We start from the raw sequence: 18,277 nt of genomic DNA on the forward strand, positions 1-18,277 counted from the left end.
TGACCTGCCGGGCTGTTCCTTCTGAGTGTGCACCTGCACGCTTCCTCCCACCCTGAAGGCACATTCTCGGCGGCTGAACAGCATGAGGGGACCTGCAGAGCCCGTGCGCCAGGAGAGCCTCCCTGCACCAGGCCTGGAGAGGCCTGGCATAGCATGGGAACAGCGGTCTCGGGCAGGCAGCTGGTCTACGCTCAGGACCTGCTCAGGAAGTGGCCAAGTGTTACTCTCAAGGGGAGAAGTGGAAGGAGGTGTCCAACAGTAGGCTCTGTAATGAGTCTTTGAGACATTTAAATGACTGTTTGGTTAAAAACATGGGATTACAGCCAGGGCCACACCCGTAATCCCAGGACTCTGGGAAATTGAGCCAAGAGGATCCCAACTTTGAGCCCAGCCTGGGCAACTTAGTGACTTAACAAGAATCTGTCTCAAAAATTAAAAAATAAGAAAAGGACTGTGATGTAGTTCAGTGGGTAAGCTCTGGGTTCAATCCCGAGAGTCATATCACAAAAACAAACAGAAAGCAATGCAAACCAACCAACAAACAGAAAATGGTGTTACAAAGAGGCTGCACTGTGTTGGGTCTGATGTTCCACGCAGTGCACACATTTCATTCCAGTGCTGTAAGGACATAACGTGTGCGTTTGCACACACAATTTAAAGGAGACACGACTGTGAGTGATGGTTTCACCCTTCAGGCTGTGTGGAACACCCCTGCACACCTGCGGAGAGCCCCTAAGTGTGAGGAAGGGGTTCACATCTGACAAAAGGGCCTTGAGGACCAAGTTCTCAGCCCTGCGGAGGGAATGGGGCTCTGGCGAGGGCCCGGGCTGGGAGCTGTGGTGTCCGCATGCTTGGCATGGGGGAGCCTGGCGTCAGCTCAGAGCCCATCTAGAGCCTCTGGTCCTTCAGCCCAGAGTCCGTCCCTGTCTGGAGTCTCTGTCCGTGGAGTGCTGGCTCAGGAGTGTGAGTGGAGGCTCACGGCAGACCTTCCCGTGGTCTCCTGGTGCTGCCAGGACCTGCAGGAGTGCAGGCCCATCTCCAAGTCCCATGTTGGTGGGCACCTCAGGGTCCGCTGCGTTGCTGAGGCTGGGTGCAGGGCGCACTTACTGCTGGAGGTGGTGACGAGGGGCCCTGCTGCATTGCGTGTGGGGCAGGCAGGACAGCACCGGGTAACCTGTCAGGCAGCTGCCCTGGCAGACGGAGTCCGCTGCCCCCTCTGCAGCCTTCTGGTGTCGCTGCTGAGCACACATGGGGCCAGAGGGCCCAGGGAGGTCTGGGCAGGTCGCCAGCGCCAGGCTCTCCTCGGCTGGAATGTGGCCCCCACCCCGCGTAAGTGCCTCCCAGGGCTCGGGCTGCAGGCTCCCTGTGTCCGTGGGTGGACGGTTGTGTGGAAGCGGAGGTGGCCGAGCCCTGCCGTCACCCTGACACCCCAACCACTGTTTTTCAGTGAATGAATTCACGGTGATCAGGAAGAAGTTCAAGTGCCCCTACTGCAGCTTCTCAGCCATGCACCAGTGCATCCTCAAGCGGCATATGCGCTCGCACACGGGGGAGCGGCCCTACCCGTGCGAGATCTGCGGGAAGAAGTTCACGCGGCGCGAGCACATGAAGCGGCACACGCTGGTGAGTGTGGGCCGAGCAGTCCCTGGACTCCCCAGAAGCAAGGTCCGCTGTGTGTGCGGGGAGACGGAGCAGGCAGGAAGAGCTGCACCCTACTGGAATCCCTGTGATCAGGTTCCAGGCCCCCAGCCCCCTGCCCAGTGTGAGACGCAGGCCTGAGAAATAAATACACTGAGAGACAGAACCAGGAGAAAAAGCGGGGCCAGGACGACCAATGCCGCTGCAACCGACAAAGGCGAGGGACAGTCCCAGGCACTGAGTTTTAGTGGCAGTCAATTGGGGTAAAGGTGAGCTATGAGTGATTGCTATGGAAAGTAATGTAAACAAGGCTCACAAAGGACAAGACAAAGCATTCTCGAATTAGGAACAGAATAGATAAAATATATCATTGTAATTAGAACATCGTCCTTCTAGTCAGAAGGTTTTAGTTGTGGGAACGGAATTTGGGTGCGAGTTCCTCTGACCTCGGCTCGTAGGCTTCGGCCGGACTCACTTCTCAAAGCTGTGGGGTTAGCTCTTCACAGCCGGCTTTGGGCGTAATCAGCGTTATGGTCCCCTGCGTCTCCCCCTTCTCTGTTTGGAAATGGCAGCTGCATCAGTGTGGGCTGTGATTGTCCTTGGGGCTGTTTGCTCCTGGGTCTCATCGACAGGCGGTGCATCAGGTCTGGAGATCTTCCCAGGTCCAAGGGCTGCTGTAGATGAGAGGAGTCACTCAGATGTAGTATTTGCATGGCTCTCAGCAGGGTTGTCACATGGTGCTGCTTGCAGCGAATTCATCATCTTGGTCCATGGGGTGCATTCTGGGATGATGGCCACAGCATCTTTTTATTTTCTGTTGAAAGATAAGCATCCCCTGGCCCCTATGTTATTAAGTGTATTGAGCCATTTACCTTTTAGTTAGGACATCCTTGACAACACTAGTGTCTAGGACATGTCTGTAGATCTATCTTTGCACATATTTACTTTTCATAAGTGGATCTAAAAAATTTGAAAGATCTAATTGAACTTGTGGAGGTAGCTGTACCCTCTTCTTTTTGTTTATGTAATTGTGTTTGTTTTGTTTTTGTACTGGGGATGGAACTCAGGACTTTGTGCTTTCGAGGCAGGCTGCAGCACCACTGAGCTAAATCCCCAGCCTAATGTAATTGTGTTTTTAGGGAAAGGTGAGAACACCAACAATAGCTTGTCCCCATGAGTTATCCAATGGACCTGTGTCACAAGGACTTATAATATGTCTAACTGACTTAGCTGTCTATAATAAGTTCCTCTATAAAGAGCATCTCCAACTGCGGTTAGGGGAGAAAGGGCATAGTTTCAATCCAACTGATTTGAGCTGAGAAGGGTCGATGTAGGGAAGGCAGCAGTTAGGAGCTCTTTTCAGGGATATAATTTAATAGGCCTTAAATAAAAATCATGTGGTAATTTAGCAATTTATTTTTGGTACCAGAGATTGAACTCAGGACCTTGCCACTTTCGAGGCAGGTGGTACCACTGAGCTAAATCCCCAGCCCACACTGTAATTTAGCAATTATAAACTCTTTATAAAGTCAATCTGGTGGGTTTTGGTAAAAAATCTAGCACATTTTTTGTTGATTTTATCTATATGATCTCTTGGAGTTTGACAGCCTATAACAAAAGTAAACAAAATTTTTTAAAGACATTAGAGCATGTATAATCAAAGTATGAGTACTAAAATTAAAAAAAGCAGATTGGGGAAGAATCCATATTTAAAAACTGTTTCTAAAGTACTAAAATAGTGATTGTAATCTGCTGGCTCTTAGACCCTTTCACTAATGGAGGTTATCTATAAATCTGATATTTTGTCACAATTTTTCTTTCAATTTAAAAAGATTAAAATTTTAATAATTTTAACCCTGAATATATATTTGGTATTGGGGATCGAACTCAGGACCTTGCGCTTTCAAGGCAGGTGGCAGAATCCAGCTAAATCCCTGGCCCCTAAAATTTTAATAATTTTGAAAAACAATTTTAGCTAAAAAATTTAATAACTCTTGCTGAGGTCTATAAATTTTACCATAGTTCTTTCTTTTTTTTGGTACCAGGGATCGAACTCTGGACCTTGTGTTTGCGAGGTCACTAAGCTAAATCCCTGGCCCTTACCATAGTTTTTTCTAATGACCCATAACAGTGGTGAGCCATCAGTGTAGTTGGAAACTGCCACAAGGGGTCAGCAATTGAAGCCCCTTCTTATATCCAGCTTTATTACTATGGTCTTGACTTTATATATCTTTTGGTTATACTTTTCTACTGGGTGTTCAAGACCAAGTTAAGGTGTCGAGACCTCTTGCTAGCTATCAAGGCCAATTAAGTCTCCACAGGCATGACTTTGAACCATGTATAGAGCTGCTCAGCTCCTGTCAGTGTTAGCCATCAGCATGTGTCATGGCCTTGCTTGACCATGTTGCTTTCTGTGAAAGTGTCGGAGATTTTTCCCATCAAGTGACACTCCTTTCGTAAACTTTACATTTGTATATTCTTTTTTTTTGGTACTGGGGATCGAACTCAGGTCCTTGCGCTTGCGAGGCAGGCGGCAGAACCACTGAGCTAAATCCCCAGCCCTACATTTGTATATTCTTATCTTTTTTTGGTGTCCAACAGTCTCCCTGCTCAGGAGGTTGGGTGACTTACCAAAGTTGTAGGATCTTGTAGCAAAGGTTCTCTCATGTGCTGGGTAGTTTGTAGACCTTGAAGGGCCAGGGCCAAAATATTGGCTGTCTTAGCTCAGTTACCTTTGTAGTTCTGGTCCCTAAACTTTAGTTGTTGAACACCCAGAAGAGAAGATCAATAACATTAGCATTTCAATGGGAATAGTGAACTTAATTATTATAATTTTGCCTAGATATGAAGTACTTTGAAATATAAAATATAGTTAGAGGACTGTTATTATTATCAATCATGGTTGTTCTAATAGTTGAATTCCTGTAAAATGTTAACAGAATAAAAGCTTCAAATCAAGAGCCACACATATTTTAGCATGACAATCATGATGACATTATCTTTGTAACATACTTTCTTTCTTTCTTTCTTTTTTTTTTTTGGTACCGGGGATCAAACTCAGGACCTTGCACTTTCGAGGCAGGCAGCGGAACCACTGAGCTAAATCCCCAGCCCAAATTTCTTTCTTTCTTTCTTTCTTTCTTTCTTTCTTTCTTTCTTTCTTTCTTTCTTTCTTTCTTTCTTTCTTTCTTTTCTTTTCTTTCTTTCTTTCTTCCTTCCTTTCTTTCTCTTTCTTTCTTTTTTTGATCTTTGTAACTTTTAAATGTCTATCTTAGTATAAAATAGCTATTGTTAAATGTACTCAACCTTCCACTAAAAAACAAAAATTCTTACCCAGATTATCCTTTGATAGGGTGCCACCTAAAGAAAGTACATCAGCCTGTATATGTACCTGTTGTCAGAAGTAGCTGGAGTGTAACAGAACAGCAAACACCTGAATGAAAAGGGGGTTATTGCCATAAACACCATATTAGAAAACACGTGCAATTAGAAAGAAGCATGAGTACATTTAGTACACTAGAAAATTAATAATAATAATCACAGGGCCAGGGATTTAGCTCAGTGGTTCCGCCACCTGCCTTGCAAGCAGGAAGTCCCAAGTTCGATTCCCGGTACCAAAAAAATAATAATAATAATAATAATCACAATTATAGGAAACTTTATGTCTTTTAATCCTTTTTTTTGGTACCAGGGATCGAACTCGGGTCCTTGTGCTTGCGAGGCAGGTGGCAGAACCACTGAGCTAAATCCCTGGCCCGAAAATTTAATCTTTTGAAAATGATCGATGTAAGCATATCACAAAAATATATTTAGAGGGCCGGGGATTTAGCTCAGTGGTTTCGCTGCCTGCTGCGCAAGCTCAAGGACCTGAGTTCGATCCCCAGTTCCAAAAAAAAAAAAATATATATATATATATATATATATATATATATATATATATATATACACTTAACCCTTTGACGGCAACCAATGTAAACATATTACAATAACATATTTAATATTCACTGATGTAAGTCTCTTATAAGGCTATGAAAACTATTGGGGTCATTCTGTTGTAACATTTTAGAAACTGCTGAGGTCCCCCTAGTGAGCAAAGACTGGAAAATGTTTCCATGCAGCTGCTCCTCTGTCACCAAAGGGAGTCTCATTTAGCAGCTTTTCTTTTTTCTTTCTTTTCTTTTTTTTTTGCGGTACCAGGGATCGAACTCAGGACCTTGTGAGGCAGGCATGATGCCACTGAGCTAAATCCCCTGCCCAAGCAGCTTTTCTGAATGTAAGGGTCTCCATTTATTACCTTGACAAAGCTTATTTAATAACCTATAAAAACCAGATGGTAATAATTTTTTTGGAACTTTTTTTTTTGGTACTGGGGATCAAACTTGGGCCCTTGCGCTTGCACAGCAGGCGGTGAAACCACTGAGCTAAATCCCCAGCTCCAGATGGTAATAATTAATAGATTATTTGTAACCAGTTAAACTTTTGGAATTATTATATTTAGACAACAATATGTATTACATCATTCTGATCTGTTAGCAACTTGGGAAAAAAAAGAAATACATGCTTTTTACTTTAATAACCTTTATTTATAAACCAATTTTATTTATTTATTTATTATTTTTGGTATCGAACTCAGGACCTTGCACTTGCAAGGCCGGTGGTGGCAACACTGAGCTAAATCCCTGGCCCTATAAATGAATTTAAATTATAGGCAAATATCTTAAAAAAAAAATTTTAAGGGAAAAATATTGTTGAGCTCAAAACAGATATATGATTGGACAGACAAGTGGACAAACATGTAAAACAATTTATAAAACTAGAATCCACTCAAATATATTTAACCTAATTGAATTACAATATACTTCTGTAATTTTCAGGTTTATAATTGTAAATAAGACTAGTCAAAACTTTTTGTAAGTCAGTTAACAGAGATCTCTTGTAGAATTAGAATCAGAAGAAATGAGGGGCCTGGGGTTTAGCTCAGCAGCACTGTGCCTGCCTTGCAAGTGCAAGGTCCGGAGCTCAATCCCTGATACCAAAAAAAAAAAAAACCAGAAGGAATGAAACTTCTTTGTGCCTGTAAATTTTTTTTTTTTTTGGTACTGGGGATCAAACTCAGGACCTTGCACTTACAAGGCAGGCACGGTACTGCTGAGCTAAATTCTCGGCCCTATGCCTATAAATGTAAACCTTTTATAATAAACTTGAAACCAACAAGTAAACATACACATTTCCTTGATAAATCACTTCTGCACACCTTCTCGAAGTACATAGGCCTTTTAATCTTGCATCTACATATCTCTGTAAGACAAACATACAAAATCCTTTCATATCAAAAGTATATCTTGGGCCGGGGATTTAGCTCAGTGCTTTTACCGCCTGGTGCCCAAGCACAAGGACCTGAGTTCGATCCCCAGTACCAAAAAAAAATAAAAAAATAAAAAAGTATATCTCTTCTACTTTGTAGCCTTAATATTTTTCCTCCATCTCACTTACTATAAACCTTCTATAACTTGCTTCAGCTGTTTAAATTTTAAAGTGTTCCTTTTTTTCTGTTCTCAGCATTTTAAAATTTGACTAGCTGGCAACAGAACGGTAGTAACCTTGAGTTCTTCAAAAGTCTGTGAGAGAGTAGATCAAGATAACCCTATAATTACAATTTAAGAATTTGCAATGCACAAGAAATGTTTTAAGCACACCAATTAAACATCAACTCAAATTGAAACAATTACGTATTTATCAATTAGCTAAAATTTGTAATTTGATTTCTCTAGTAAAATCTCTTTGTCTGTGAGAGAGCTCTAAAACCGAAACTAAACAGTTCTCACCAGCAGCTGACTGCCGTGGAGCTCAGTTATTTCTGCCTCAAAACAGCGCACAAGGCTCCAAGTTTGCAAGGGCTCAGTTAAAGTCTCAAGGGAGATAACTTTTTTTTCTTTGTTGAGCTGTCTGGATGTTATTTTTGACATGCTTCCTAAGTTCCATATCTAAAGTTCTTGTTTGTGAAAAGTGACGATTATATTTAACTATCATTTGCAGCATTTATTTCAACACTGCAGGACAGCTTAGGCCAAAAGTGATTTTGTATATTTAATTATTTCTTGCAGCATTTATTTCAACTCTGTGGGCCAGTTTGGGCCGAGAGTGATTACTCCGTGTTTTAGTCCCAGCTAACTACCTTTACTACCTTCTTGCATCTGAAGCACCTACCTCTTTTTCTGGGTTTTGCTACCTGTTTGGACCTCCTTAGCTTTTTTTTGGTACTGGGGAGCAAACTCCGGACCTTGCACTTGCGAGGCGGGCGGCGGAACCACTGAGCTAAATCCCTGGCCCTGGACATCCTTATCTTGATACAAGGTGCACTGTGTAGTCGATTCTTTTTTTCTTTTTCTTTTTTCCTTTTTATTCTGAGGAGCCTCATTGAGCAGGTGATTGCTTGTGATTCAAGCCCCCACGATGGGTGCCAATTACTGGAGAGCCTTGCAGTTAGGTTCCAGTCCCCTGCCCAGTATATGACAGAGGCCTGAGAAATAAATACACTAAGAGACAGAACTAGGAGAAAATCAGGAGCCAGGACGACCAATGCTGGTGCAACTGACAAAGGACAGTCCTTGGTGCTACACAGTCCCAGGCACTGTCTTTTATTGGCAATCAATTGGGGTAAAGGCGAGCCACATGCAGTTTCTATGGAAAGTAATGTAAACAAGGCTCACAAAGGACAAGACAAACCGTTCTCGAATTAGGAACAGAATATGGTTGTAATTAGAACATCGTCCTTCTAGTCAGAAGGTTTTAGTTGTGGGAACGGAATTTGGGTGGGAGTTCCTCTGACCTCGGCTCGTAGGCTTTGGCCGGACTCACTTCTCAAAGCTGTGGGGTTAGCTCTTCACAGCCGGCTTTGGGCGTAATCAGCATTACGGTCCCTAGCAGGGCTCCCACAGCTGCACTCAGGCCTGTGTGCAGAAGCAGGTCACCTGTCCCCACTGCCCACCTGTCGGCCTCAGCCCTCTTGTGCCCTGCACTTCCGTACCCTGTGCAAGCTCAGCACCTGGCAGGCGGTTGTCAGGTGACAATGGGCTGAAGGGTAAATCTATGGAAATGGAGCCAGGTTTGCCCCCAGAGGCAGCAGGAGGGCACCCAGAGGGATAAACTAGCAAGGCCAGGTAGGCAAGGCACTGCCTGGAGCTGTATGCCTGGGTCCCCACATGTGTGTCTTCCTGTGAGGTGAAGACATGGAGAGCAGGAAGGGGCCTGGACAAAGGACAGGCCATGGTCACTCACAGCCACCAAGGGGTAGGGAGCAGGCTTTAGAACTTTTTCTCTAGTTGTATTTGCTTTTGTTTAATTCAATTAATAAGCTAGAGATGCTCTCACAGGTGAGCTTACAAAACCTTGGCAGGACACATGCACCTATCTCTACACTTTTCCTATCCGGGGAGAATCAAATCTTGCATTTTACACTGGTAGGGGCTGAACAGGCTTACCAATGGCAGTTGATAGGATTTTCTTAAGCAAAACTACCTTAATGTTGGAATACACTTTTTTTTTTTTGCTTTTTGAGACAGTGTCTCACTATAGTCCATGCTGGCCTCAAACTCATGGTGATCCTCCTGCCTCAGCCTCCTGAGTGCTGGGATCACAGGTGTGTGCCATCATGCCCAGCCTGCAGTAAACATCTTGACCCATGTGAGAGCCCTACTGCCTGTCCTCCGCCTTGAGCAGCACCTGGATGTTTACCTTGGAGTTCAGGGCTGGGCTTCCGAATCTTAACTCTGAAAAAAGACACTTAAACATTTGGGGTTTGCCTTTTTCTAAGAAGGGGATCTGTATGTAGCTTCCCCCTGAGAAGCGGGAGCCCTCTGACAGGGCAGCTCTGCAACCCTTGGTCCAGCCAAGCCTCCATGGTATGTGATCTCTTCCCTGACACGTGGAAACCCCTCAGTGTCACTAGGGCTAGGGACCTGGCGGTTGGGAGCTTGCCAGATCTCATAGGGTAGTCTGGCCCTGGGTCTATAACCACCTTCCACCAGTGCTTGGTGATGGTTGCCACAGCCCCTGGCATCCGTCCCTCTCGTTCCTTCCTAAGACGTATCTGCCAGGACAAGTGGTGCCTGACCATCTGGTCCCGTGGGAGGCTCCCGAGGCACCGGTCACTTCCTGAGCATCCTCCACAGTGCCCAGGCCACAACCCTGAGACTGCCCTAGAAGTTTTATTTTTTGGGGGGAGGGAAATAGAGGGAAGACAGGTTTAAAACAGAGCAAAACAAGGCAATGAAAGAATTCAAAAGACCCTGCCGAGAATCCTCCTGTGGGTGGCACCCAGCTCTGAGGCCTCTACTGTCCCAAGGGTCTCAGGTGATTGCCTGCTCTGTGTCATACTCTGGGCCACCCAGGTTGTTCTGAAGTGAGCTGGGCAGCAGTCATTTGAGTTTTAATGGCTTGGGGTCTTGTGGGTGTTTGTGGTAGCCCTGCCTTGAAGAAGGGCAGGTTCCAGAGGAGAGGCTGTCCTGGGCAGGCCAAGGACAGTGAGAGGTTGCACCCTCCACCCCCAGGGAAGCAGGGTCAGTAGGCTGAGGGAGGGTGGGGTCACCGCTCTGGCTGTCCGGCCCACACGCCCCCCATCATGTCTTCTGCTGTCCTTCACTCTCCTGTCCCCCAGCACCCAGACACAGGCCTGGACCCAGCTTCTGATTGCAGCTGGGGTCTCCCCACCTTTGCCCTGAGCATCTGGGCCTAAGCCAGCCAGATCTTTCTGTTTCGCCCTGACCTGGCAGCCAGGCCAGCTCCCTCTGCCCCAGACAGTAGGGCAAGACTGGTGCAGAAGCTGGTCTGCAAGCTCCTGCCTGGAGAGCCTGCCCTGGCAGGGGTATGGAGGGAGTGAAGCTTAGGCAGAGGGAGCAGTGCGGCTGGGGTCCTTGCAGGGGTGTGGGACGGCCTGGACACAACATGTGGGCCCCACTTGGAGCCGGCTCAGCTAGAAGGGGGCTCCGCGCTCTGGGGAGAGGACGCTGCTCCCCTTGGTGCACAGCATTTCCTTCGATCGCCTTTGTTTGGTGCCACCTGTAATTCTGCCGCTTGAGTTCTGGGCAGAGGCCCGGGGCCAGGGCTGTGGGGTCTGAGCGGCTGTCACCCCTTGGCCCTTACACGGACTCCTTCCCCTCTGTCCCTCGGCCCCATGCTGCCCTGCTCCGCCCACTGACTGCCCTGTCCCCCCAGGTGCACAGCAAGGACAAGAAGTACGTGTGCAAGGTGTGCAGCCGCGTGTTCGTGTCGGCCGCCAGCGTGGGCATCAAGCATGGCTCGCGGCGCCACGGCGTGTGTGCTGACTGCGCGGGCCGCGGCGCGGCCGCAGCCCTGGACCAGGGCGGTGGCGATGGCTCCCCTGAGGCGCTGTTTGCGGGCGACGCGCCCTACCTGGAGGACCCCGACGACCCGCGCGCAGAGGGCGAGGAGGAGCTGGGGGAGGACGAGGACGACGACGTGGCCAGGTGGAAGGACGACGTGGGGCTGACGCATGAGGACGCGCTGCTGGCGGACAAGGACGACGAGGACTCGCCGCGGGCGCCCCGCAGCCCCGCAGCGGAGCGCGACCAGGACTTCGCCTGGGTCTCCTAGGTCCCGCCCGAGCCGCCCCGAGCCGCGCACGCGCACGCCGGCCTGAGGGCCTGGAGCAGCCCTCGGCGGGGCGAGCTCAGGCTTGAGCGGCCGAGGCCCCCCTCCCGGGTCTCCACCGCTCTGGTCGGCCACAGAATCCAGGTCCGCACGGAAGAGCCCTGCGACCCTCTCACCTCCGCCTTTGGTGCTTAACACAAACGGCTGGGGCCGGGTGCCAGGTGCTACCCCCGGGGCCCCGCCCGGCGAGCCTCGGAGCCCTGTCCACCCGGCTCTGCCCGGCTGCCGCTGACCTCCCCGGACGGGCCGGGCCGGGCTCCCGCCTTGGTTGCTGCTAACGCCGCAGTGGGTGTCCAGCCGCTCGCACCTCCCCACCTGGGCAACCAAATTTTAAAGCAGTCAGAGAGACACACTGAGGTAGTTACAGACAATTATTTTGATTGGCATTATTTTTCTCACTTGACAAAACTATATAGGGTTTTCTTTTAGCTTGTTGTTAAGTCCTCTTGCTTTTTTTTTTTTTTTTTTGGTACCGGGGTCGAACTCGGGAACTTGGGCAGCAGGCGCCAGAACCACTGAGCTACATCCCCGGCCCCTCGCCTCTTGCTTTTTTGATGGACCTCACCCCACGTTCTGTTTCCAGAATGAAAAGTGAAGGCTCCCATTTTGGCATCCTGTGTGCCACCAGCTTCGAGGGTCCTGGAGGTCAGCCCGACTCGGCCCGCAGGCCACACGGGAGACTTCTCCCCGCCCTGGGCCGGGCTCGCAGGTGCCGAGGCTGGCCCAGTTGGAGAGTTCTAGTTTCTTTTTCCAGTCCACAAGCCGAATGGCTTTGACCAACTTCCTTACCGTGTCACATCTATTCTTTCTAGGTGGAAAAGGAAAGCCCACAAAGCCGTAACTTGGGTCCCGGTGGTCCCCTGCTCACATTCCCTGAGTGCCAGCTGCCTTACCTGCTGCTGCTGCTGCTGAGGGGACAGGGCTGGCCCATGTGGCCCAGGTGCTATCCTAGAGGGCCTGTGCCACGCGAGAGGAGTCAATGCTTTTGTTTTTTAGATGGAGTTAGCCGCTGTTTCTCCCAGTTACAGGAGGCCTGGTGTGGAGTTTGCTGTCCCTGGGGAGGCTGTGACCTCCTCAGAACTCCCCAAAGTCCTCAGGGGGAAGAGGGCCAGGAGCCCCACTCCCCTACTGCGGTGGGCAGCACCGGGCGCAGTCCCAGTGGGGCAGCCTAGCTCGACCCCTACCAAGGGAGCTCCAGGCTGAGGCCCTCCAGCCTTGCCAGTACCCCTCCAGGGCTCTGAACTTTGTACCTTTCCTCCTGCTTTTTAAACACCTTTTCTAAACAGACTTAGTTTCTTATAAGATGCATTTGGGGACAGCCCTCCGCTACCAGTGTCTCTGGACTTTGTACCAGTCCCAGCGTCTCAGGTGCCGGGCCCCGGCCCACCTGCTCAAGGCACCTTGCCCCGACTCAGGACGTCTCGATCCCCACTGCTCCCTGTGCACCGCCTCTGTTGGCCTTTCCGGGCTTCCCACGGAGGCACTTCCTCCAAGCCCGTCCTGTACTGGAAACCGAGGGCCCAGTCCTGACCCCACCTCACCTAAGTATCTGCTGTGTGGCAGGTTTGTCGTTCCCATCAGTTTGCTAATTGGAAAGTGTGGAATTTCAAAGACCCAGATGAACACATCCATCTCTCAGGAGGCATGGAGGAAAGACATGATGAAGGATTTTTTGTTTTGTTTTTTTTTACGTGACTGATTTTTTTTAAATCAATGTTCAAACTAATAAATATTTTTTTATGAAGAGGAAAAATGTGTAGATTACATTTCACATTTTGTATTTTTTTGTTTGTGTCTGTATTTTGGTGTTTGCAACACCAAAGTGGAAAACAGTGATGGGGGTGTTACTGAGGGGCAGGGAAGCTGTCTGGTTTTTGTACTGTGCTCTGGATCCTGACCAGGCTGTATATTTGGACTCTATGGGTTTTGGGAAACAGGACATTGCCAGGACTCAACAGGGACCTGACTCAAAAAAGACACAGCTATGCTTCCAACTTTGCACATCTTCTTTTTTAAAAAAGAAAACAGAAAATGCAAAAACTGGGAACTTTTTGCATTAGGAAAGATAATCTTACTTTGGCTCATTCTGTGACATGTGCAGCTCTTAAGAAAGCCATACTTAATGGTGGTTGTCTTTTATTTTTTAGACCCTATGTTGTGTTTTGTATGCAGCCCTTTTAGAACCACTTGTCGTGAGGGTGCCTGTGTGTGGGCTTTTCTTAAATATTTATTTTTTCAACATGCTTTCAACCTGTCAACAAGAACAGAATTGACAAAGGGCAGTGTTTGAAGACTGTTGATCTTTTCTGAGGATAATCTATATTACACTGACTTTATATTATTATAAACCTGTGTGTGTATTGAAGATGTGTCCACATTTGGGGAGGAGGTTTTTTGTAATCAGTCAGTGGAAATCACAGCTGTTGCCCTGCTCTGCTGTAGCCCAGGACAGGCCAAGATTACCTTCTCTTCTCTCGTGGGTTTCGCAGTTTCTTGTCTGCCTAGGTGTGCTCGCGGCCTGCCTGTGGGTTTCCTTTCTGTGACGGGATTAGCATAGACATTCTTGCAAAGCAATCACTTTCAATAAACTGGGAAGTTGCTGCTCCAAGCAGGTGCCTCCTGTGTGTTTCAGACAGCACTCTCCCCTGGCCTCACCGTGGGTAAGAGGGTAAGTGGCCAGAGGGTTACCCTAAGGCGCTGTCCCTTGTTCCTGGCCTCCCACCACCCCTGCCCAAATGTAGGGATCAAAACCCATTCCTTCCCCCTAAGAGGCAGACTCAGCTTCTGGAAAAACCCCAAATGTTTAATTCTTCTCACCTGGTAGGGCCCAGACGTGAGACACCTGAGCTTCACAAACATGGTAAAATGTCAGCCCCAGGGCTCTTGAATCATCACATTAAATGTGTGGGTGGAAGTTTCCCTCCCTGACACCCTTCAAAGTGCATCTCCAACTGGCCCTTGGAGCTGGGCCCATGGGCTTCCTTGACAAATCTGTGGGCTATCAGGGAGGGCGGGCGGTGCCCTGGGGGCTGAGGGGGCAGCGGTGTGGTTTGGCTTTAGTGCAAAAAGCTGGTTTCTTCAGAGGCACTTTGAGTGTCAGGACCCCTCCCACGTCTCTGGGAGTCCAGGATCAACAACTCCCTAGTCCCTGCCACATTAGAAAGTAGACCCTACAGCCAGAAAGGGCCTGGACCTGGGGCACTCCCAGAGTTGGCCAGCCTCGGGCTGGGGTTGTCTGGGAGCTGGGCAGCAGCACCAGAGGGTGGGCTCAGTCCAGGAACCGCTGGCAGGCTTTCTTCCAGCGGCAAGCTGTGCACCACAGGTCCCGGTGGTCCATGCCATACACCTTCCGGCACTTCTTGGCATCACCACGGGGCTTCCTGGGGGGACACACAAGGGGCATCGTGCTGTTGGCAGGACCTTTCCTGCTGGGACCTACCCACCTGGCCCCTCCACTCGCACGCACCTTAGACTGGTGCCGAGCTTGGAGGGCAAGGCTGGAGCACAGGCCTGGACCTCAGTGGCCCGCAGCTCCAGGTGGACGGAGCTGCAGCCTGAACCTCGCTCATCTCTGCAGTGCCCTGAGACCTGCTCCCAGACACCTGTGGCCTCACCCACCTGGTAGGCATGGTCACGGTGGCACACCTGTGGGGGAGCTACAGAGCTGAGCACAGGGGGCGGGGCCAGGGCCAGGGCCAGGGGCTGTAGCAGACGGGGCAGGGCTGGGGGGTTGAGCAGCTCTGGCAGCTCCAGATGGGGGAAGGCTGGTGGCACCGAGGCTGTGGGGGACACAGGAGTCAGGTTGGACAGCCCGTCAGTCAGCACGTCCACGCCAACATCCAGCTCTGTGTAGTAGAAGTCCTCCTCGCCATCACTCTGCTCCGGCTCCGCCTGTCTCCTGCTAGGGACACAGTGACTGGGGCCGTGGCAGGAGCCTGGCCTGACCCCACCCAGGCCCAGCCCCCAGCCCCTCGCACCCCAGGTGCACCAGGCGGATGTGTCTCTGCATCCCGGATGCTGTGCTCAGCACCTTTCCGCAGCTCTTCCACAGGCACTGGAACATGACCCGGACGGAGCTCTGGGGTGACAGGGGCCTGCGGTCAGCAGCGGCTGCCCGCCTCCTTCCCACCCTGGGGGCTTCCCCCAGGCTCACCTTCCTCTTCCTCAGGGTGGGGTCCCCGAACAGAAAGTGGGCTGTCTCGAGGGGCAGTGGAGGTGATGGGGTGGATGGGGAGGACTGGTCACTGGCCAGGTCCCAGCCCCAGTCTCCACTGTTAGTGCTGCTGCTGTAGCTGCCTGGTGGCCGCGCCAGACCCTCCTTCCAGGGCTCCAGGCCAGGCTCTGCAGGAACATGCCACCCTCAGGACCTTGGGTGCACTCTCCCTGCTCTGTGGAAACTGCTGCCTGCTGGCCACTGCCATGCCCTAACTCTGAGCTGCTGCCTGTTCTGTGAGCTTGGTGGGCAGGAAGCTTCTGGGAGGAGGACCTGGCTAAGGAGGAACTGGCCATGGGGTCTCCAGGAGAAGCCTGCCAACACAGGACAGGGGAGGGAGGTGCCTGGCACAGCCAGGAAGCAGCATGGCTGGGACAGTGTGTCCAGCAAAGTGGAGGTGGACAGCTCAAGAAGGCCTGGGGGCACTGCAGGTTTGGCCTCAGTGAGAGGCCCTGAGAGGGTGGACACTCACTCCATAAGGTCTCAAGAGGCATGTCTGGAAGGTGGCCTGTTGGTCTAGGGGCTCTACTTGCCCAGCAGAGCTGCTGGGTGACTGCAGGGCCTGGGGAACAGCAGTCCTGGGCCTGCCCCCTACCTGAGCACAGACTTCTGAGTCTCACCTGGGCTGAAGGCTGCAGCTGGGGCCCCCAGACAGAGGGGACTGGTGGACAGGCTTGTAAGGGCTGCGGCAGCCATGACCTCGTCCAACCGGGCTTTTCCTGGGGGGGCTCTGGAGGAGATGGGGGCAGGGTGGGGTGGGGCCCAGCGGTTGCTCCAAGCCCCTCCCTTGGCCCAGTGTACTTGTGCAGGCCTGGGCACCAGGCAAGCACTAAGCTGCCTCACTCCTGGCTGGGCAGGAGGCCTGGCTCCACCCCCAGCTCGGGTTGCAGGGCCGAAAATCGCCAGGAACAGGGCCTAGTCTGCCGGAGCTCTGAGCCCTCAAAAGCTTGGGCTTTGCTCCACCGTGGTTCCTTCGGACCCTTGTGCTGGGAAGGGGTCTGAGGCCTCACTGGTGGGCCCAGACTAGCCCTCCCCACAAAATACACGGTACTAACCAAGGTTGTGCAACAGCAACTGTGGCCTAACGCCAGGCCTAGGAGGATGGGAGCGGCCAGCCTTCCGCAGCAGCCAGGGGAAGCCCGCTCCAAGCATGGGCGGGTCCTCAGGCCCCAGCGGGCCAGGACTGAGCCCGCCCCTGCTGCGCCGCTAGCCAGAGGTGGGAGAGGGGCGGCAGGAGCCCCAGGGGTTCCTGGACAGTCAGCCCCAGGCGGACCGTAAAGCCTTCTGCAGAGAAACTTGACAGCCGCCCGCTTCCAGTTCTGCTCTGCCCCAGGTCGCACTGATCACTTCCGCTCAGCTCCATCAGGGCTGGAGCAACGGCGCAGAAACCTCGTCCCGGACCCTGCCCTGCCCTTGGAAGGCTTGGGGAGGCAGAAATCTGCGCCCCACCCACCGCCCTTGCACACACCGGCGCACGTGCGCACGCTCTAGTCCCGGCACCAGCAACCTGGCTCACCTCTGCGCTGGCACGGGGATCTGTGCCGAAGGCGGCCGCCGCCCCGCCGCCGCCCCCGCGCATGTCCCGGGAGTCACTAGGTTCGCGGCCTGCGGCTCCTGCGGCACCGCGAACTCCAAACCCGCGAAGCCGCTGCCCGCCAGCTGGCCCTGCGGAGGCGGAGACTCAGTGGCGACGGCGGCCCCAGCCCCCGGCTCCCACCCCGGTTCCGCCCGAGCCCGCCCCCCACACCCTCGGCAGCTCCGCCGGACGCAAGGCCCCGCCCCCGGCCCCGCCCCCGGCCCTGCGGCGGGAAGAGTCCCCCGGCCGCCGGGGCCGGGCAGGCCAGACCCACGGACACGCACGGGTAGACGCGGCCGCCCCCCACCGCCACGCCCTCGGGGCCCAAAGTTTGCGCAGCCCCGACGCCATCTTTGCTGCGAGAGAAACTTTGTCGGCACTCCCGCCCACCCATACCTGCGGCGGCGCGGGGACCCGGCCCTCCGCGTGCTGCCACCGCGCCTCGGCCCTCGGCGCAATGGGGTCCCGGGCGGCGGCGCGGGGCGGGGGGTGCTCGCAGGCCCGACCCTGTGCCGGGGGGCGCTCGGTCTCCATGGCTGGCCGGCCGGGCGCCGAGGCTGCAGCGGCGAGGGAGTGCGCTCGGGTCGTGGCCCCGGCAGGGCCGGGCTGGCCGGGCCGCCGACCCCCACCCTAGCTCCCGCCGCCGCCCGCGCCGTGCTGCCCGCAGGCTGCCCGCCGGCCACGCCTCCTGCCCCGGCCCGCCCGGCGCGCGCGCCCATTGGCCGGCGCGTGGCATCAACACTCGGAGCGGCCCGCTGCGCTCCGCAGGCCGGCGCCCCGGCCCCGCCCCCGGCCGTCCCGCTCGGCGCTCCGGCGCTGGCGGGCCGCTCGCCCGCACGCCCTGCGCCGGGGAGGGCCGGCTTCCGGACGGCCGTGCTAGCGGAGCTGCCAGCGCCAGGAAGGGGTCGAGGCTGCCTGGCGGGGCTCCCAGGAGCAGGTTATCCTTTAACGCACGACCGCCCACCTCTTCCCACTTACGTAACGGTAGGGGCTGGTGGCAGAGCCGTCCCGTGGAGCTCAGGGTCCAAGTCCCACTCCAGGCGGCCCTCCTGTCAGCCCGCTGCTCTGGCTCAGGACCCCCAGGCCTGGAAACCACCACCGCGAAGGGCTGGTCGTTCTTCCCCACCACTGACCTCAGACGGACAGCGCAATGGCATACGGTGCCAGGGGTATCAGAGGGA

At 52.6% G+C, this 18,277-nt stretch overlaps 2 protein-coding genes across 7 annotated transcripts in view; one reads left to right on the plus strand and one right to left on the minus strand.

The window, feature by feature from the left end:
- Positions 1-13,915, plus strand: part of Zbtb46 (zinc finger and BTB domain containing 46) — a 66,907-nt gene extending 52,992 nt beyond the window's left edge. For all 4 annotated transcript variants that reach the window (XM_087197637.1, XM_087197636.1, XM_013070832.3 and 1 more), the window contains 2 exons: positions 1,448-1,623; positions 10,852-13,915. In XM_087197637.1, coding sequence (XP_087053763.1) covers positions 1,448-1,623; positions 10,852-11,250 — 575 coding nt within the window. In that variant the 3' untranslated portion in view covers positions 11,251-13,915. The remainder of the gene's footprint in view (positions 1-1,447; positions 1,624-10,851) is intronic.
- A 174-nt stretch (positions 13,916-14,089) lies between these two features.
- Slc2a4rg (SLC2A4 regulator) lies at positions 14,090-18,267 on the minus strand. Of its 3 annotated transcripts, none has more exons than XM_087197641.1 (7): positions 18,075-18,267; positions 17,493-17,653; positions 17,037-17,185; positions 16,141-16,250; positions 15,285-15,648; positions 14,774-15,205; positions 14,090-14,687 (listed from the first exon to the last, which is right to left on the minus strand). In XM_087197641.1, exons 2-7 carry the CDS (start codon positions 17,628-17,630, stop codon positions 14,576-14,578), a joined length of 1,305 nt encoding a protein of 434 aa, XP_087053767.1. In that variant the 5' UTR covers positions 17,631-17,653; positions 18,075-18,267; the 3' UTR covers positions 14,090-14,575. The 3 variants fall into 3 exon arrangements, with proteins under 3 accessions (XP_087053767.1, XP_087053768.1, XP_021110937.1); XM_087197642.1 differs by lacking the exon at positions 18,075-18,267 and having other exon boundaries at positions 15,285-15,385; positions 15,461-15,648; positions 17,493-17,765; XM_021255278.2 differs by lacking the exon at positions 18,075-18,267 and having other exon boundaries at positions 14,774-15,208; positions 15,285-15,385; positions 15,461-15,648; positions 17,493-17,760.
- Between the last annotated feature and the right edge of the window lie 10 nt (positions 18,268-18,277).

This window comes from Heterocephalus glaber, unplaced genomic scaffold (genome assembly GCF_053883595.1).
Source record: "Heterocephalus glaber isolate CG9 unplaced genomic scaffold, H.glaber_assembly_v1.0 deba00001673, whole genome shotgun sequence".
Taxonomy (NCBI): domain Eukaryota; kingdom Metazoa; phylum Chordata; class Mammalia; order Rodentia; family Bathyergidae; genus Heterocephalus; species Heterocephalus glaber.